Genomic DNA, 13,207 nt, shown 5'->3' on the forward strand with positions numbered 1-13,207 from the left:
GGCTGGAGTGCAGTGGTGATCTCAGCTCACTGCAGGCTTGACCTCCTGGGCCCAAGCGATCCTCCTGCCTGGACCTCCCAAAAGTGTTGGCATTACAGGCATGAGCCACTGCACCCAGCTTGCTTCTAATTTTCCTACCCAGGCTGTTTTAAACCAAGTTATCCAGCTAAGTTAAATGTGCCCAAATGGAAAACATCTAAATCTTCTGCTGCCCATTCTTCCTGTGTCTTTGTGTTGACAAACCTCTAACCTTCCACGTCTTTGTGTTGACAAACCTCTCCATGGGTGGTGCCTCTGACCTTATCCCAGCATGCCTTAGGATGCTCATCTCCTTGCTGTCTGCCATCCCCTCCCAAAACTAAATGTAGGCTGTCTTTTCTTCCTAGTTTGAGGTTCTTCTCCCAGTGTCCAAAGTGATCAATACGCCTAGAGTAGATGCTGCTGAAGAGGCAAAGAAGTAATCCCCCCACCTGGAAGCAAAGGCTGTGGGTTGGAGGGGGAAACGGGTATGAGGGCTGATGATAAACCCAGGGAGTAAAGGCTCCTGAGGCATATTCCTATGTTTGCTCTCTGGAGAGATGGGCTAAATTGTTTATCTTTTAAAAACCAGGTGATTAAAAAGTTATATTTTAGTATTACACTGATAGGAATTTAGGATAATCTCTTCTAAAGCCTATTTGGTCTCCAGAAGAGTTAGATACTTGAACAAGAGTGGACAGAGTAAGATACCTAGCTATAGCAACGGCAGTCACAAACTGTTCTGTGGTTTTAATCTTCCTATTTCTGATTTAGAAGTATGAAGTGATCATATTTAATCTTTCTGCTCCTGCTAAAAAATACTAATGCTATAACATCATTTAGGTTATAGAAAGTTTGTGCTTATAGCCCTTACATTCTTTATGACTGAAATGTGTATCTTTCCTCATGAGTGATAATTATCTCCCAATTTGGTCACTTATGCTAACTGCTATTTTATTAAACTTGAAATTTTAGGTTGGGAAGCAAAGGGAAACCACCAGGCATCCCCTTTGTTTCTAGGGAGAAAAGACTAACTTGTCCCATCTGCTCATTTGCTTATGGAGCTAAAAGTAAGACTCCCAGTCCTAGGAGTGTTCTGTTCCTGTTGGATGGTTAAGAAGTGAAAAGAAGTGAATTAAAAGATGAAAGGGCTTTTAAATAGCCAGCAACTCTCTACCATCTGTTTTGGTAAGAGCTAGCACTTCTTGTTCTCTTTAGACCCTGGAGGGAATAAAACAAAATCAGTGGTTCCAGGATCCTTCAGAGCCAAAAGACTCCAATACCACAGTCTTGACCTTTGCCCTTCCTGCTTCTGAAACTGGAGAATGGCTTCTACCAGCAGCCTAAGGCAGACGTAGGTCATACCTATCCCTGGGCAGTGAGCTGAGCTCCTAGAGACTGAGTTGTGCTGGACCTCAGAATTCTAAGCATTAATGATTCCTTGCTGTTACAATTCTTGCTCATCAGGTTCAACTGCTTTATCCCTCTGAGGTTTGCAAGTGAGGATGGAGAAGGCACTGAGAAGTGGACCAGTGAGCTGAGCTCACCCTTTGTATGAGTGGATTTTTGGTTTTTTTTTTTTTTTTTTGAGATGGAGTCTTGCTGTGTCGCCCAGGCTGGGGTACAATGGCGTGATCTCAGCTCACTGCAACCTCCACCTCCTCGGTTCAAGAGATGATCCTGCCTCAGCCTCCTGGGTAGCTGGGATTACAGGCGTGCGCCACCACACCCGGCTAATTTTTCTCTTTTTAGTAGAGACAGGGTTTCACTACGTCAGGCTGGTCTCGAACTCCTGACCTTGTGATCTGCCTGCCTCGGCCTCCCGAAGTGCTGGGATTACAGGTGTGAGCCGCCATGCCTGGCATGAGTGAAATTTTAGTGTTAAATCTCTTCCTGACTCTGGGTTCAGTAGGTCCCTCCTCTTCTGTTACCCTCCTGGTTCTCTCTGCTCACCAACCACCTGTGTGTGCCAAACTAGAAAAAGGAAATAATTTACACCCCTGCCCCAACAGCTCCTTCCCTCCTTCTGGGGGCTTCTGTGTCCACCAAACTTTGGGTCTTAGAACTGTGGCTAGAAGATAAAAGGGAGGAGTTTGAGTCAGAGCCTTTATGTCCCCAAACCCACCCCCCTCTGAGTATTAAACTACAGTGGCATTGTCCCTCAAACTCCCCTCTGCTTTGGCTCCAGAGTCTTCCTCCTCTTCTTTCAGACTGGACAGGGTGGCTGTTGTTATTGGTGAAGATAGGCATCTAGCCAGAGCTGCCCTGACTCCTTTAGTGAGCTGCAGGAACAAAATGGGGGCAGACAGTGAGGGAGGCAAGCGGAGCTGAACCCATCAGAGATGCAGCAGTGAGGTTAAGGCCTTCTTCCAGCTGGAGGCTTTCCTCCCCTCTACTTTAGAGAAAGCTAGCTTGGGCCATGGTACTGAGGGGAACCCCAGTGAGGGCAAAGGCCTGACCTGGCCACAGGACCAATAAAGAATCCTGCCTTTGCCATGGTGAACTCCATCCCACACGACTGGGAATACCTTCTGTTCACTCCCCACCCTACATGTCATCATTTCCATTGCCCTGCCCTTTTCCCTCCCTACCGGCCATCTTCTTGGGCTCAGATACTCACTGGATGATGTCGGCGAAGGCTGATAGCAGGGGCTTGGACTGGTACTCTATGCCATGCTTGGCACACAAGGACTGCACCAGGGGAGCCACTTTGTAGTAATTGTGTCGAGGCATCATGGGAAAAAGACTTCAGGGAGAACGAACAGCAGGGAGTCAGTGGTTCCTGCTTCTCTGCTCCCACCTGTACCCTACACTTATACCCTCCCCAGGACCCTGCTTCCCCAGGCTCCCTACTCACTGGTGCTCAATCTGGAAGTTGAGGTGTCCACTGAACCAGTCATTGAAGGCAGACTTGTGGACATTGCATGTGGCCTGGAGCTGGAGGAAAAGGTCAGGGGAGAGCATGTTGAGTATCAGATGGAAAGGCCAGCCCAGCATTCTCCAGGTAAAGCTGGGTGAGGCAGGGACGTGAGACTGTCTTGGTCACTCACTTCACATGGTAGCAGAACAAGAGCCTCAGGCTAATAAGAAAATGCTGTTTGGGGGACTTTTTGTTTTTGCTATTTTCACCTACCCACCCTTTTCAATAGTTATGTTATGCTCCAGTCTTCTGAGTGACTGTCCCTTACCTGGGTGGAAACCCAGTCCATGTTCCGGTCATGATCAATGTGCATGGGGATATGGTTCATCTGTGTCACCCACACAAACCAGTTGCTTTCCAGGAACCTGTTGAATGTTACACAGACAAAAACAGTATACACAGAGCCCAGAATTCGGATTTCCCCCTCAGATAACTGCTCCAGCCTATCTACTTTCCCAAGCCAACTCCTGAAACACCCACTGTTACCCAAAGCCCCAGCACGGCCCCTAGACCAGACTGGTCACTCCCCAACATTTCTTTCACCAGTCCCTACCCGCCCCCACCAAATACTACCTGACTATGAAGAAAAGGCCCAGGAAGGCTTTCAGTCCCAATAGTGGCACATAAGTGAGGAGTAAGCGGATGTAGAAGGTGATCATCCAGGCCAAGTCCTATAGTGAGGAAAGCAGTGAGCATAACAGTCACGAACAGCTCTTCTCTTCCTGTCACCAGCTCTTTCTTTGTATGGTGCAGCCATTCTCCTGGGTATCCAGACTCAGTCGTCTTCAGCTTCTCAGGGGTCCAATCCTGCAATATCTAGTGCCACTGCTCCTTTCTTCCATTCCCATTGGCACCCCCCAGCTCTTCTTGCTGTCCCCTTCAAAAGTACCAAGGCCTACAAGGTCTCCTTGCCTCTAGCTCTTCCCAGCCAATCTAAATCCTTCAGCATGCTGCCAAATGAATCTTCCAGGACCATGGCTCAGTCCATGCCAGTGCCCTGATGAAATCTCTCATTGCTTTTCTGTACACTGAACCAAGCACCATACTCTTCCCCTGACACTAGTCCTCCACAATATGTCTGGTTGTCAAACTTACCCCTCATTTCCAGCTTTTCTGCTTGAAGTTCATCCCCACTGCCCCACCTCTGCCTGTCAGAAACCCCGCCCAGCCTCAAGGCCAGCTAGAAAAGTGACTTTACAAAGCCAGGTGCAGTCAGGCCCCTTTTGGAGTCCCCAGAACCTATTGCCTGTACCTCTTTTCTGATTTAACAACCACATTCTGCTTCATCAGAAGTTTCCTTGAAAGTAGGTATTATCATTCATCTTGCCCATTCCCAACTCAGCCCCCTGGCATTATGCCCAGTACAAGAACCTCTGGAGACACTGGCTGCATGAAATTGCACATTGGGAATCAGGCTGCCTGCTAAGCTCAAATCATTTTGTCCCACTTAGAGAAGGCAAGGATCTGTGTCTGCTTCTATTAGTTTGCTCTAAATTAGGCCTGGAGTCAGCCTCAGTTTCCCCTGGGGAATCCCTATGCCCTACTCTGGGTGCTGGAGACAAGGATGTGGGCTTCTTGGGTCATGGATACTCACCACCCACTTCTTTCGCTGGATAGCAAAATAGAAAACATACCACTGGAGGAAGAAAGGCACCAAGGCTGGGGGCCCAACTGGGGAGGAAACCAAGACAAAGAGGAGGCGTGAGCACAAGACGGTCATGAAAGGGCCAGTTGATGCTGGAGAGATGGCCTCTAGCAGGGGACTGCCTCTTCCGATCATCCCTTCTGTCTCCCCTCCAGCTGCTTGAGTGCTCTGCAATCCACTGGAACCAGCAGGCACCGAAGGTGGGCATAAATCCAAGTATGGGGAGGGCAAAAACTCTTAAGAGGATGCCAGGGAAGGTGAGGGGCGTGAGTGGCACTCTTCAGTGACAGGCAGCCTGGGAACTCAGGCCTCACGCATGGGACTTGCTCTGCTCCCACACCTTTATTATTTTTCATTTTTCCTCACTTTCCTATATACACACTTCATGGATCCCACACCTTTAAAAGGGTGCCAATACTCTCTTACTTACCTTGGCCACAGTCCTGTCCCTACAGTCATCTGCCCTTTGTTCCTGGCAGCTCCACCATGCAGGTGAAGGGGCAGGAGCAGGAAAGTGTGTGTGTGTTGGGAAGGACCCTATGGATCCTTCACAGGCTGTGAAGCTCACTTCCTTAGACTAGGGAGATGGGCTTGTGCCACCCCAATCTGAAGCCCTGGAGGTCAGTCGTGGGAAGGAACTGAGGGGTCTCTCTTGAAAGAAAACTGGGAGTTGAAGAAGTGTTGCATTCTACATGCTGCCTCATTTCCTTTTCTGTAGCCCTTCTCTGTGGCACCTGATGCTACCCATAACTCCTAGTATGACAATGACCACCCACGGCTCCTCCATCTTGATGTGCCATGGATTCTAAAATCATTTCTTCCAGAGGTCTCTGCTCTACCCTTCTGCCCCATCCACCTTTCTCTATTAGTGATAGTTGGTGATAGGCAGTTAGGATGAATTCCTTCAAACTAAAATAAGATCAGTGGACTCCTTCCCTTCTTTCTTTAAAAAATTTGAAAATTTAAAGGCGTTTAAAGCTCATTTTAGGCATTATGGAGCAGAGTTGTTGTTTTAAGAAACAGGATCTCACTCCATTGCCCAGGCTGGAGTGCAGTGGCACAATCAGAGCTTACTGCAGCCTCAAACTCCTGGGCTCAAAGGATGCTCCCACCTTAGTTTCCCTAGTAGCTGGGACAGACTTTTAAAGCTGGGAATATATGGAATCATCAGAAAGATCTTCTCAGTTCTAACAGCAATTCCTGTCTCCTCCAGACCCATCCTTCCAGAACTATCCGTACCTTTGTTCCTCTGGGGGTTGGACTGGGCTCTACCAGGTTACCTTGGCCCATCTTGACAAAGTTTAAGATAAGGTTGAGGGTAAAGCAAAAGGTCTCTCTACACTCCAAACACCCAGCTTCCTAGTGGAAACTGGAGTTGGATGGGAGGAACTAGTTTGCCCCCAACCAAATAACCTTCAGCCAATCATCAGCCTAACTTCACTTCGCTCAGTTGAAATGGCAAACTGCTCTCAAGCAGGGAGTAACTGGGGGTGGGGGTGGGGTACTTCCTGTAGCCTCTTTCCTTAAAATACCATAATCCCTTGGAGAGCCACATCCTCCTCATTCCCTCAGCATTCCCTCCTGAGGCAGCTCCCCTGTGTTGGATGGGGACACTCACTCAGGAAGAAGTATTTGTGCTGGTGGTTGTACGGCATATATTTTTTCTTCTGTTTCCCAAGCTGTGAAGAAAAGCAAACACATGAGCATTCAGAGACCAGTGATTCCTCCCTCTGTGACCTTGACCTTCCCCTGCTTGGAAGTTTAGGCCTCCTCCAGGGCTGACAGTTTGTTGGTGCTATTGGAAAGCTCCAAGAGGCCCAGCCTTACCTGCAGCACATGGAACATGAAGCCCTAGGCTGTAATCTGCAGAGCGTGTCACACCATGGCCTGCAGCTGGATGGCCCATGCTCACATGAGGGATGTGCCCAGCACAGTCTACAGGACCACAGGCCCTCTTGTGTTCATTCTCTTTGTCTTAAGGTTTCCAGGCCCCACTACCCTCTCCCCTTTCTCCCATCGTGCTTATTTATTTATTTATTTTTTAGACGGAGTCTCACTCTTGTTGCCCAGGCTCGAGAGCAATGGCATGATCTTGGCTCACCACAACTTCCGCCTCCCTGGGTTCAAGTGATTCTCCTGCCTCAGCCTCCCGAGTAGCTAGGATTACAGGCATTTGCCACCACACCCAGCTAATTTTGTATTTTTAGTAGAGATGGGGTTTCTCCATGTTGTTCAGGCTGGTCTCGAAGTCCTGACCTCAGGTGATCCACCCACCTCGGCCTCCCAAAGTGCTGGGATTACAGGTGTGAGCCACTGTGCCCAGCCGCCATCGTACTTTTTGACATCAGAATGTCCATGGACAACCATATCTGCCCCTATACAGGTTAAGTATTCCCTCTATATCCAGCCCCTAACCCTCCCCATCAAAATCTTTTGGTCTCTTGACTTCAACATGGTCTCTTGACTTCAGGGGATTTTATCAAATCCCCTGAAGGCTAGTTTGGCAAATATTTCTGGAAAAGACACCAAGAACAATTTGGCAATCTGAAGGTTCCAGCAGTTTTCCCCAGTAGGTGGTGGTTATTTTTTATAAGCCGAGCTGCTGAAGAGACGGGCTGGGGCCACCATGTCAACCAGCCAGCCTAGAACCCCTGGTGTGGGCTCACAAACCAGACAGCAAAGTTCTGCTGTCTCACTCCATGACTGTCTGTATCGCACTCCAATTAGTTCAGGTAACCAGACAACCACAAGGGTATAAGAGGAGCACTCAACCCCTGAGCAGAGCTCTAGCTCACCCTTCCATGTGTCCACAGTTCATTTATTGAGAGCTTATTCTGTGCAAGGCACTTCAGCTAGATGAAGCGTGCTTTCTACATTAACAGATTCAAGTACTTGAGCACCTACTGTGTGCCAAGCTATGTTTTAGATGCTCAGGATACAGAGGTGAACAATACAGACTTCCCACCCTCTTGGAGCTTATAACCTTAGGGGATGAAGCTAGTGATAAATTTGTAAACAGAGACCGGGTGCAGTGGCTCACACCTGTAATCCCAGCACTTTGGGAGGCTGAGGTGGGTGGACTGCATGAGCCCAGGAGTTCGAGACCAGCCTGGGCAACATGGCAAAACCACATCTCTACTAAAAACACAAAAATTAGCCAGGCTTGGTGGCACACACCTGTAGTCCCAGCTAGTCGGGAAGCTGAGGCAGGAGAATCTCTTGAACTTGGGAGGTGGAGGTTGTAGTGAGCTGAGGCCGCACCATTGCACTCCAACCTGGGTGACAGAGCGAGACTTCTGTCTCAAAAAAAAAAAAAAAAAAAAAAATTGGGACCCAAAGTAGCCTTTCTTCACCCCTGCCAGCTATGAGGCTGAGGATGGGCTGCCTGTTAGTGAATGCCTGGGCAATAGGCTGCTTGGTTCCATCCCTTTGGGGATGTTGATGCCTGTGCTGACCCCATGACATCCACATCAGTGCCTCTCAAAAATTCCTGGAGGACAAGGAGGGGCAGGGGACACTGACCTAAATAGAACCCTTCTGACCACCAAGGGTCTAAACATAATGGGGCAAGTTATAGGGGTCATAAAGGCATTTGCCATTCAAGGAGGAAGTAATGGGTGGGGCTCCTTTCCGTAACAGTTCCACAATAGGAGGCCACCCTGGTGGGGTGGGGCTCTGCCCCACTCATCCCACCAAACAAGGGTGCCCCTCTTTCAATTTTCCCTCAGTTAATGTTGCTGAAGATGGGGTGATTCTCACCACCACATCCAGGTCCTCAGCAAGCCTTGTTTACACTGCCTCCAAAACATATCCCAAATCCATTGGCTTCACCTGCTCCTTCCTGGTCTGGTCTGGACTCGCTCCAGCCTCCTCTCTGAGGTTATATCTGTGATTATACCTACCTTCTATAATTCATCCTCTCCACCTCCAGCCAGAGCAAGCCTTTTAAAAGTGCAAAGCAGATTGCTATACACACCAGAAACCCTCCAGTGACTTCCCATTGCTATTGGAATAAAACCCAAACTTCTTACCACACCATTTCCATGGCTTTCTAAGGCCCTACATGATCTGGCCCCTCCCTAGTTTTCTGGTCTTCTCATTTTCTCATTGCTTACTGTCTCTGAACATCCAGGAGCCTTTGTACTTGACTGTTCTCTCTGTTCCAAATGTTCCTTCCCTGAATTTTTGCAGTGCTGGCCCTTTTCATCATTCAGGTCTCAGTTCAGATGTCAGCACCTGAAGGAGGCCATATCTGGTCATGACTACCTCTCAGTTTCTGTCATATTTTACTTTTTTAAATCTGTAAGTCACCTTGAGCTCTGTTTACAATATTTTTTGGTTTTAATCTTTTTAAAAAATTATTTTTTTTACACACAGGGTCACGCTGTTATCCAGGCTGGAGTGCAGTGGCGTGATCATACTGCAGCCTTCACCTCCTGGGCTCAAGCGATGCTCCCACCTCAGCCTCCCAAGTAGCTGGGACCACTGGCACGTGCCAATCGCGTCCCTTCATTCTCTATTTTTTATGTCTGCTGATAGGAATTTCCTGAAAACCCAAGTACCAGGAAGCAGTAAAGGTGGTGGTGTGAGACGGTTCCCCTCCACTTAACCTGCCCGTGTCTTTTTTTAAACCCTCTGTAGTGACAGTAGAAATGCACAAGCCCCATGCTACTGCCCAGCAAATAACCACACTGCCCTTGAAGCAGCCACGGGAGTCAGACGGTGGGCAGGGCTGCTTCATCATCCACACAGTACTCACCGTAATGGTATCGGACATATAACAAGCCCAGGTCCATGCTCATGAGATGGGAAAATAAGAGCATTATGGACAGGTGGGGCATGAGCCTCAAGCTATGAGCTCCTCATGCCAGGCCAGCCAGTGCTGCCAAAGCCCTTTCAAAGTTCTCACGGCAAGATGAGAGCCAGGCTACCTTGGACTCATGCCTAGAACTGAAATGTTTTAACGACAGATTAATTCCTGGCAAGCTGAAACATCATAAAGTGGAGGAGGGGACCTGGAAGAACTCTGCAGCCTAGAGGCTTGGGACAAAGGGCTTTAAATTAACTTTCCAAAGATCTCTGCTGGCTTTTCAGAACCTTCCATTGCCTAATGCTCACTAAAAGTTCACCAGATCTCCACCCCCAGGCATTATTCCTTCAGCGGCTATATTATTTCTGCTTACAATCTCAGATGACAACTCAAACCCAACGCTGACCACCCAGGAAGTCAGGCTGGGGATCAGCAGGGTGAGAAGTAGTACTCAGTGAATGAATGTTCCAGATAACTGGACATCAAAGAAGAGTCAGACAGTCCAACCCTAGACAGAGAAGACTGTGACAAGAAGGCTACCTAAGTGTGGGAGAGAAATACATAGTGCAAGGGGAATGCTTGCCTGGGACAAGAGTCAAAAAATCACCTCCAGGAGGTGCCATCAGCACCTTCAAGGATAGGCCATCTCATCCTTTGGATGCTTCTGGTCATCCTCTGGATCCTTTGCAAAATGAGGTGCCTTTTATGCAGTAACGGTTTGCTGACTGAACGAACGGTCTAGGGAAGATGGTGATTCCCTTCTGGGCAGCCCCCATTTATTGCCTGTTGCCTTCTAGAACTTCCAAAATCGCAAAAGCCCCAGCTAGCCCAGCTCCAGTGTCTTGCCCACATTGACATTGTGGGCACCTTCCCCAACCCCCCTATGTTGGCTGCCTCCTATTCCCCAAGACCTTTCCACTGATACCTCCACTTACCTCTACAGACAGGATCTTCCCCAAGGCAAAGAAGAAGGGATGCATGTTGATGTCTGGGTCTTTGCCGAAGCAGTTGGGCTTGGCATGGTGCTGGAAGTGCAAGTGGTTCCACCAACTGGCAGGGACCCCCTACAGAAAAGCAGGGACACGAGTATGAAAACCTTCCCCCAAGGCAGCCCTTCATTGCCTGGAGTTTCAGAGAGCCCCTCCCCATCCCACTGACCTTCAGGTGGCCAATCACAAAACGATGTACCAGATGGTTCCACTTTGAGGTGCTGAAGACCGACAGGTGCCCCAAGTCATGCTGCAGCCAGCCAGCCTGGATCTAGGTGAGAAGAGTCAATGCTGAGAGCAGCCCACCAGACCCAGTGTCCCCTTCACTGACCTCTGTGCCTCCTTCAGCCTCTCCCACTTCCTTCATCTGCTAAGGCCTATGATGCACCTCAGGAGTCAGGAAACATGGGGCCTAGTTCTGCCTCTGCCACTGACTCACACGTAAGTTGGGGCAAATCACCATCCCTTCTCTGTTCTTCAGTTTCGCCAGCTCCAAAGCTCATGACTTTTTTTTTTTTTTTTTTTTTTGAGACAGTTTTGTTCTTGTTGCCCAGGCCGGAGTGCAGTGGTGCAGTTTCAGATCACTGCAACCTCCACCTCTTGGATTCAAGTAATTCTCCTGCCTCAGCCTCCCAAGTAGCTGGGATTACAGGTGCCCGCCACCATGCCTGGCTAATTTTTTTGTATTTTTAGTAGAGTTGGGGGTTTCACCATGTTCGCCAGACTGGTCTCGAACTCCCGACCTCAGGTAATCTGCCCACCTCGGCCTCCCAAACTGCTGGGATAACAGGCGTGAGCCACCACACCTGGCCTGTTTTGAGAGCGAGTCCCGCTCTGTTGCCCAGGCTGGAGTGTAGTGGTGCCATCTCGGCTCACTGCAACCTCTGCTTCTCAGGTTCAAGCAATTCTCCTGCCTCGGCCTCCCGTGTAACTGGGATTACAGGCACCCGCCACCACTCCCAACTACTTGTTGTATTTTAATAGAGATGGGGTTTCACCATGTTGGCCAGGTGGTCTCAAACTCCTCACCGCAAATGATCTGCCCGCCTTGGCCTCCCAAGGTACTGGTATTACAGGCGTGAGCCACCGCGCCTTTTTGTATGTTTAGTAGAGGTGGAGTTTCACCACGTTGGCCAGGCTGGTCTTGAACTGGTCTCAAGTGATCCGACCACCTTGGCCTCCGAAAGTGCTGGGATTACAGGCATGAACCACCACGCCCGGCCTGAAGCCCATGACCTATGATGGACTGACATCTGGAATACAGAAAGGACTCAAACATGAGCAGAAGGCTTGGCAAATGGGTCCTGACGGTCAAGAATTAGTGCTCAATCATTATTAACATGTTGGGCAATGTCAGTGGTGGGGAGGGAGCCAGGCTTTGCTAAAAAACCAGAAATTTGGTTCTTGGCACAGGTGGGCTGTGGCAGAGGACAAACCATGTAGAAATAAGGGAACCCTCGGAGAAGGAGCTAAAAAGGCAGTGAGAGAAATGAAGATGCCCATGTGGCTAAAGAGCAGACAGGCCAAGACAGTGGAATGCATGTTCCTGCACTCTCCTGCATACCTTCAGATCTACCCTACTTGGAGGGCAGGAATCCTTGGCCTTCCTCAAACACCGAAGGAGCTTTCCCCAGGGATACTGAGTGCACTTGACAAGCCAAAGGCTCTCACCTGAGCTGCAGTGAGCAGCACGGCACAGAGAAGGAAGGGCAAAAAGGATGTCCCAAAGATCCAAAGGGTGAGCCAGGCTGCACCATCCAGCAGCAAGATGTGCAGCAGGTACAGCAGGAAGAACACATGGTTGGCCTTCATGAGCCCCATCCGCTCCACTGTGGCCCGCAGCTCCCGGAACTCATCAGTCAGCTCTTTCTGCAGAAGAGGAGGAGGAGCTGTTATTCTCATCTGCACCCCAACGCTACTGGAGACAAGGGCCCTCTCAGGCTCAAGGACCTCCCACTGAGGTAGCTGTAGGAAGTCCACAGTCCTAGGCAAAGATACCACGACAATGAGGATGACAGAAGGAGGTGCTATGGGATAGTGCCTAAGAGTTCAGAGGACTTAAGTCCTTGCTCTGCCATTTACTAACTGTGTGATCCTTGGCTGTGTTGCTTAACCTCCCTGAGCCTGTTATCTCATCTGTAAATGTGTGAGAGTTATGAGTTTATGCTTGGCGCATAGTAAGTGCTCATACTGATGATGATGATAACGATGGAAGCCATGGTAGTGGCAGCCTTGGGGGAGCCATAGGTTGCAAAGTCATGCTCCCTTGGCCCTGTGACCTCAGGATTATGCAAAAGAAGCAAGGACCTCAAGATTCCCCAGAGCTACTACTATGACTACTATGACTGTGATCCCATCTAGACTGTCCTATCTCCTCTCTGTCCTTCTCAACAACCAAGAGTTGCCACATAGCAAACACAGGGTCTCACATTCTTGGTGGGCTCAAAGCTGGGCTGCTCCGGAGACAGTTCTCCAATCAGGAGAGAGTTCATATACTTCTTCACAAGGCCCTTGTTGCTGTGGAAGGCCACAAAGGGATCCTGCAAGTGCGGGGAGAAGATGAAAGGTGAGGGAGCCAGCCCCCTGGACTCTGGCAGTGTTCACACCAAAGGCCATTCTCCTGCCTGCCGGAAGGCTGTACCCAAGTTGAAGTGAGAGGTGAAGCCAGATGGACTTCCTGGGTCGAGTGGGGACTTGAAGAACTTTTCTGTAGCTAGAGTTTTATAAAATGCACCAATCAGTGCTCTGTAAACACACACCAATCCACGCTCTGTAGCTAGCTAGAGGTTTAGTAAAATGGACCAATCAGTAGGACATGGGCGGGG

General features: G+C 49.3%; 1 protein-coding gene and 1 pseudogene across 3 annotated transcripts in view; both read right to left on the reverse strand.

Moving 5' to 3' along the window:
• LOC105549021 (transmembrane protein 258) overlaps positions 1-13,207 on the reverse strand; it is a 27,187-nt gene that overhangs the window by 11,143 nt on the left and 2,837 nt on the right. For both annotated transcript variants that reach the window (XM_011993343.1, XM_011993345.1), the window contains exons 2-12: positions 12,812-12,922; positions 12,054-12,251; positions 10,552-10,653; positions 10,329-10,457; positions 6,202-6,262; positions 4,533-4,609; positions 3,512-3,609; positions 3,207-3,303; positions 2,876-2,955; positions 2,639-2,764; positions 2,107-2,300 (exon numbers count right to left, since the gene is read on the reverse strand). In XM_011993343.1, coding sequence (XP_011848733.1) covers positions 2,249-2,300; positions 2,639-2,764; positions 2,876-2,955; positions 3,207-3,303; positions 3,512-3,609; positions 4,533-4,609; positions 6,202-6,262; positions 10,329-10,457; positions 10,552-10,653; positions 12,054-12,251; positions 12,812-12,922 — 1,131 coding nt within the window. In that variant the 3' untranslated portion in view covers positions 2,107-2,248. Of the gene's footprint in view, positions 2,301-2,638; positions 2,765-2,875; positions 2,956-3,206; positions 3,304-3,511; positions 3,610-4,532; positions 4,610-6,201; positions 6,263-10,328; positions 10,458-10,551; positions 10,654-12,053; positions 12,252-12,811; positions 12,923-13,207 lie in introns of those variants that run through there.
• Positions 37-1,745, reverse strand: LOC105549022 (annotated as a pseudogene). Its single transcript, XR_001007495.1, has one exon. The product of XR_001007495.1 is annotated as an uncharacterized LOC105549022 (transcript).

This window comes from Mandrillus leucophaeus, unplaced genomic scaffold (assembly GCF_000951045.1).
Source record: "Mandrillus leucophaeus isolate KB7577 unplaced genomic scaffold, Mleu.le_1.0 Scaffold43, whole genome shotgun sequence".
NCBI lineage: Eukaryota > Metazoa > Chordata > Mammalia > Primates > Cercopithecidae > Mandrillus > Mandrillus leucophaeus.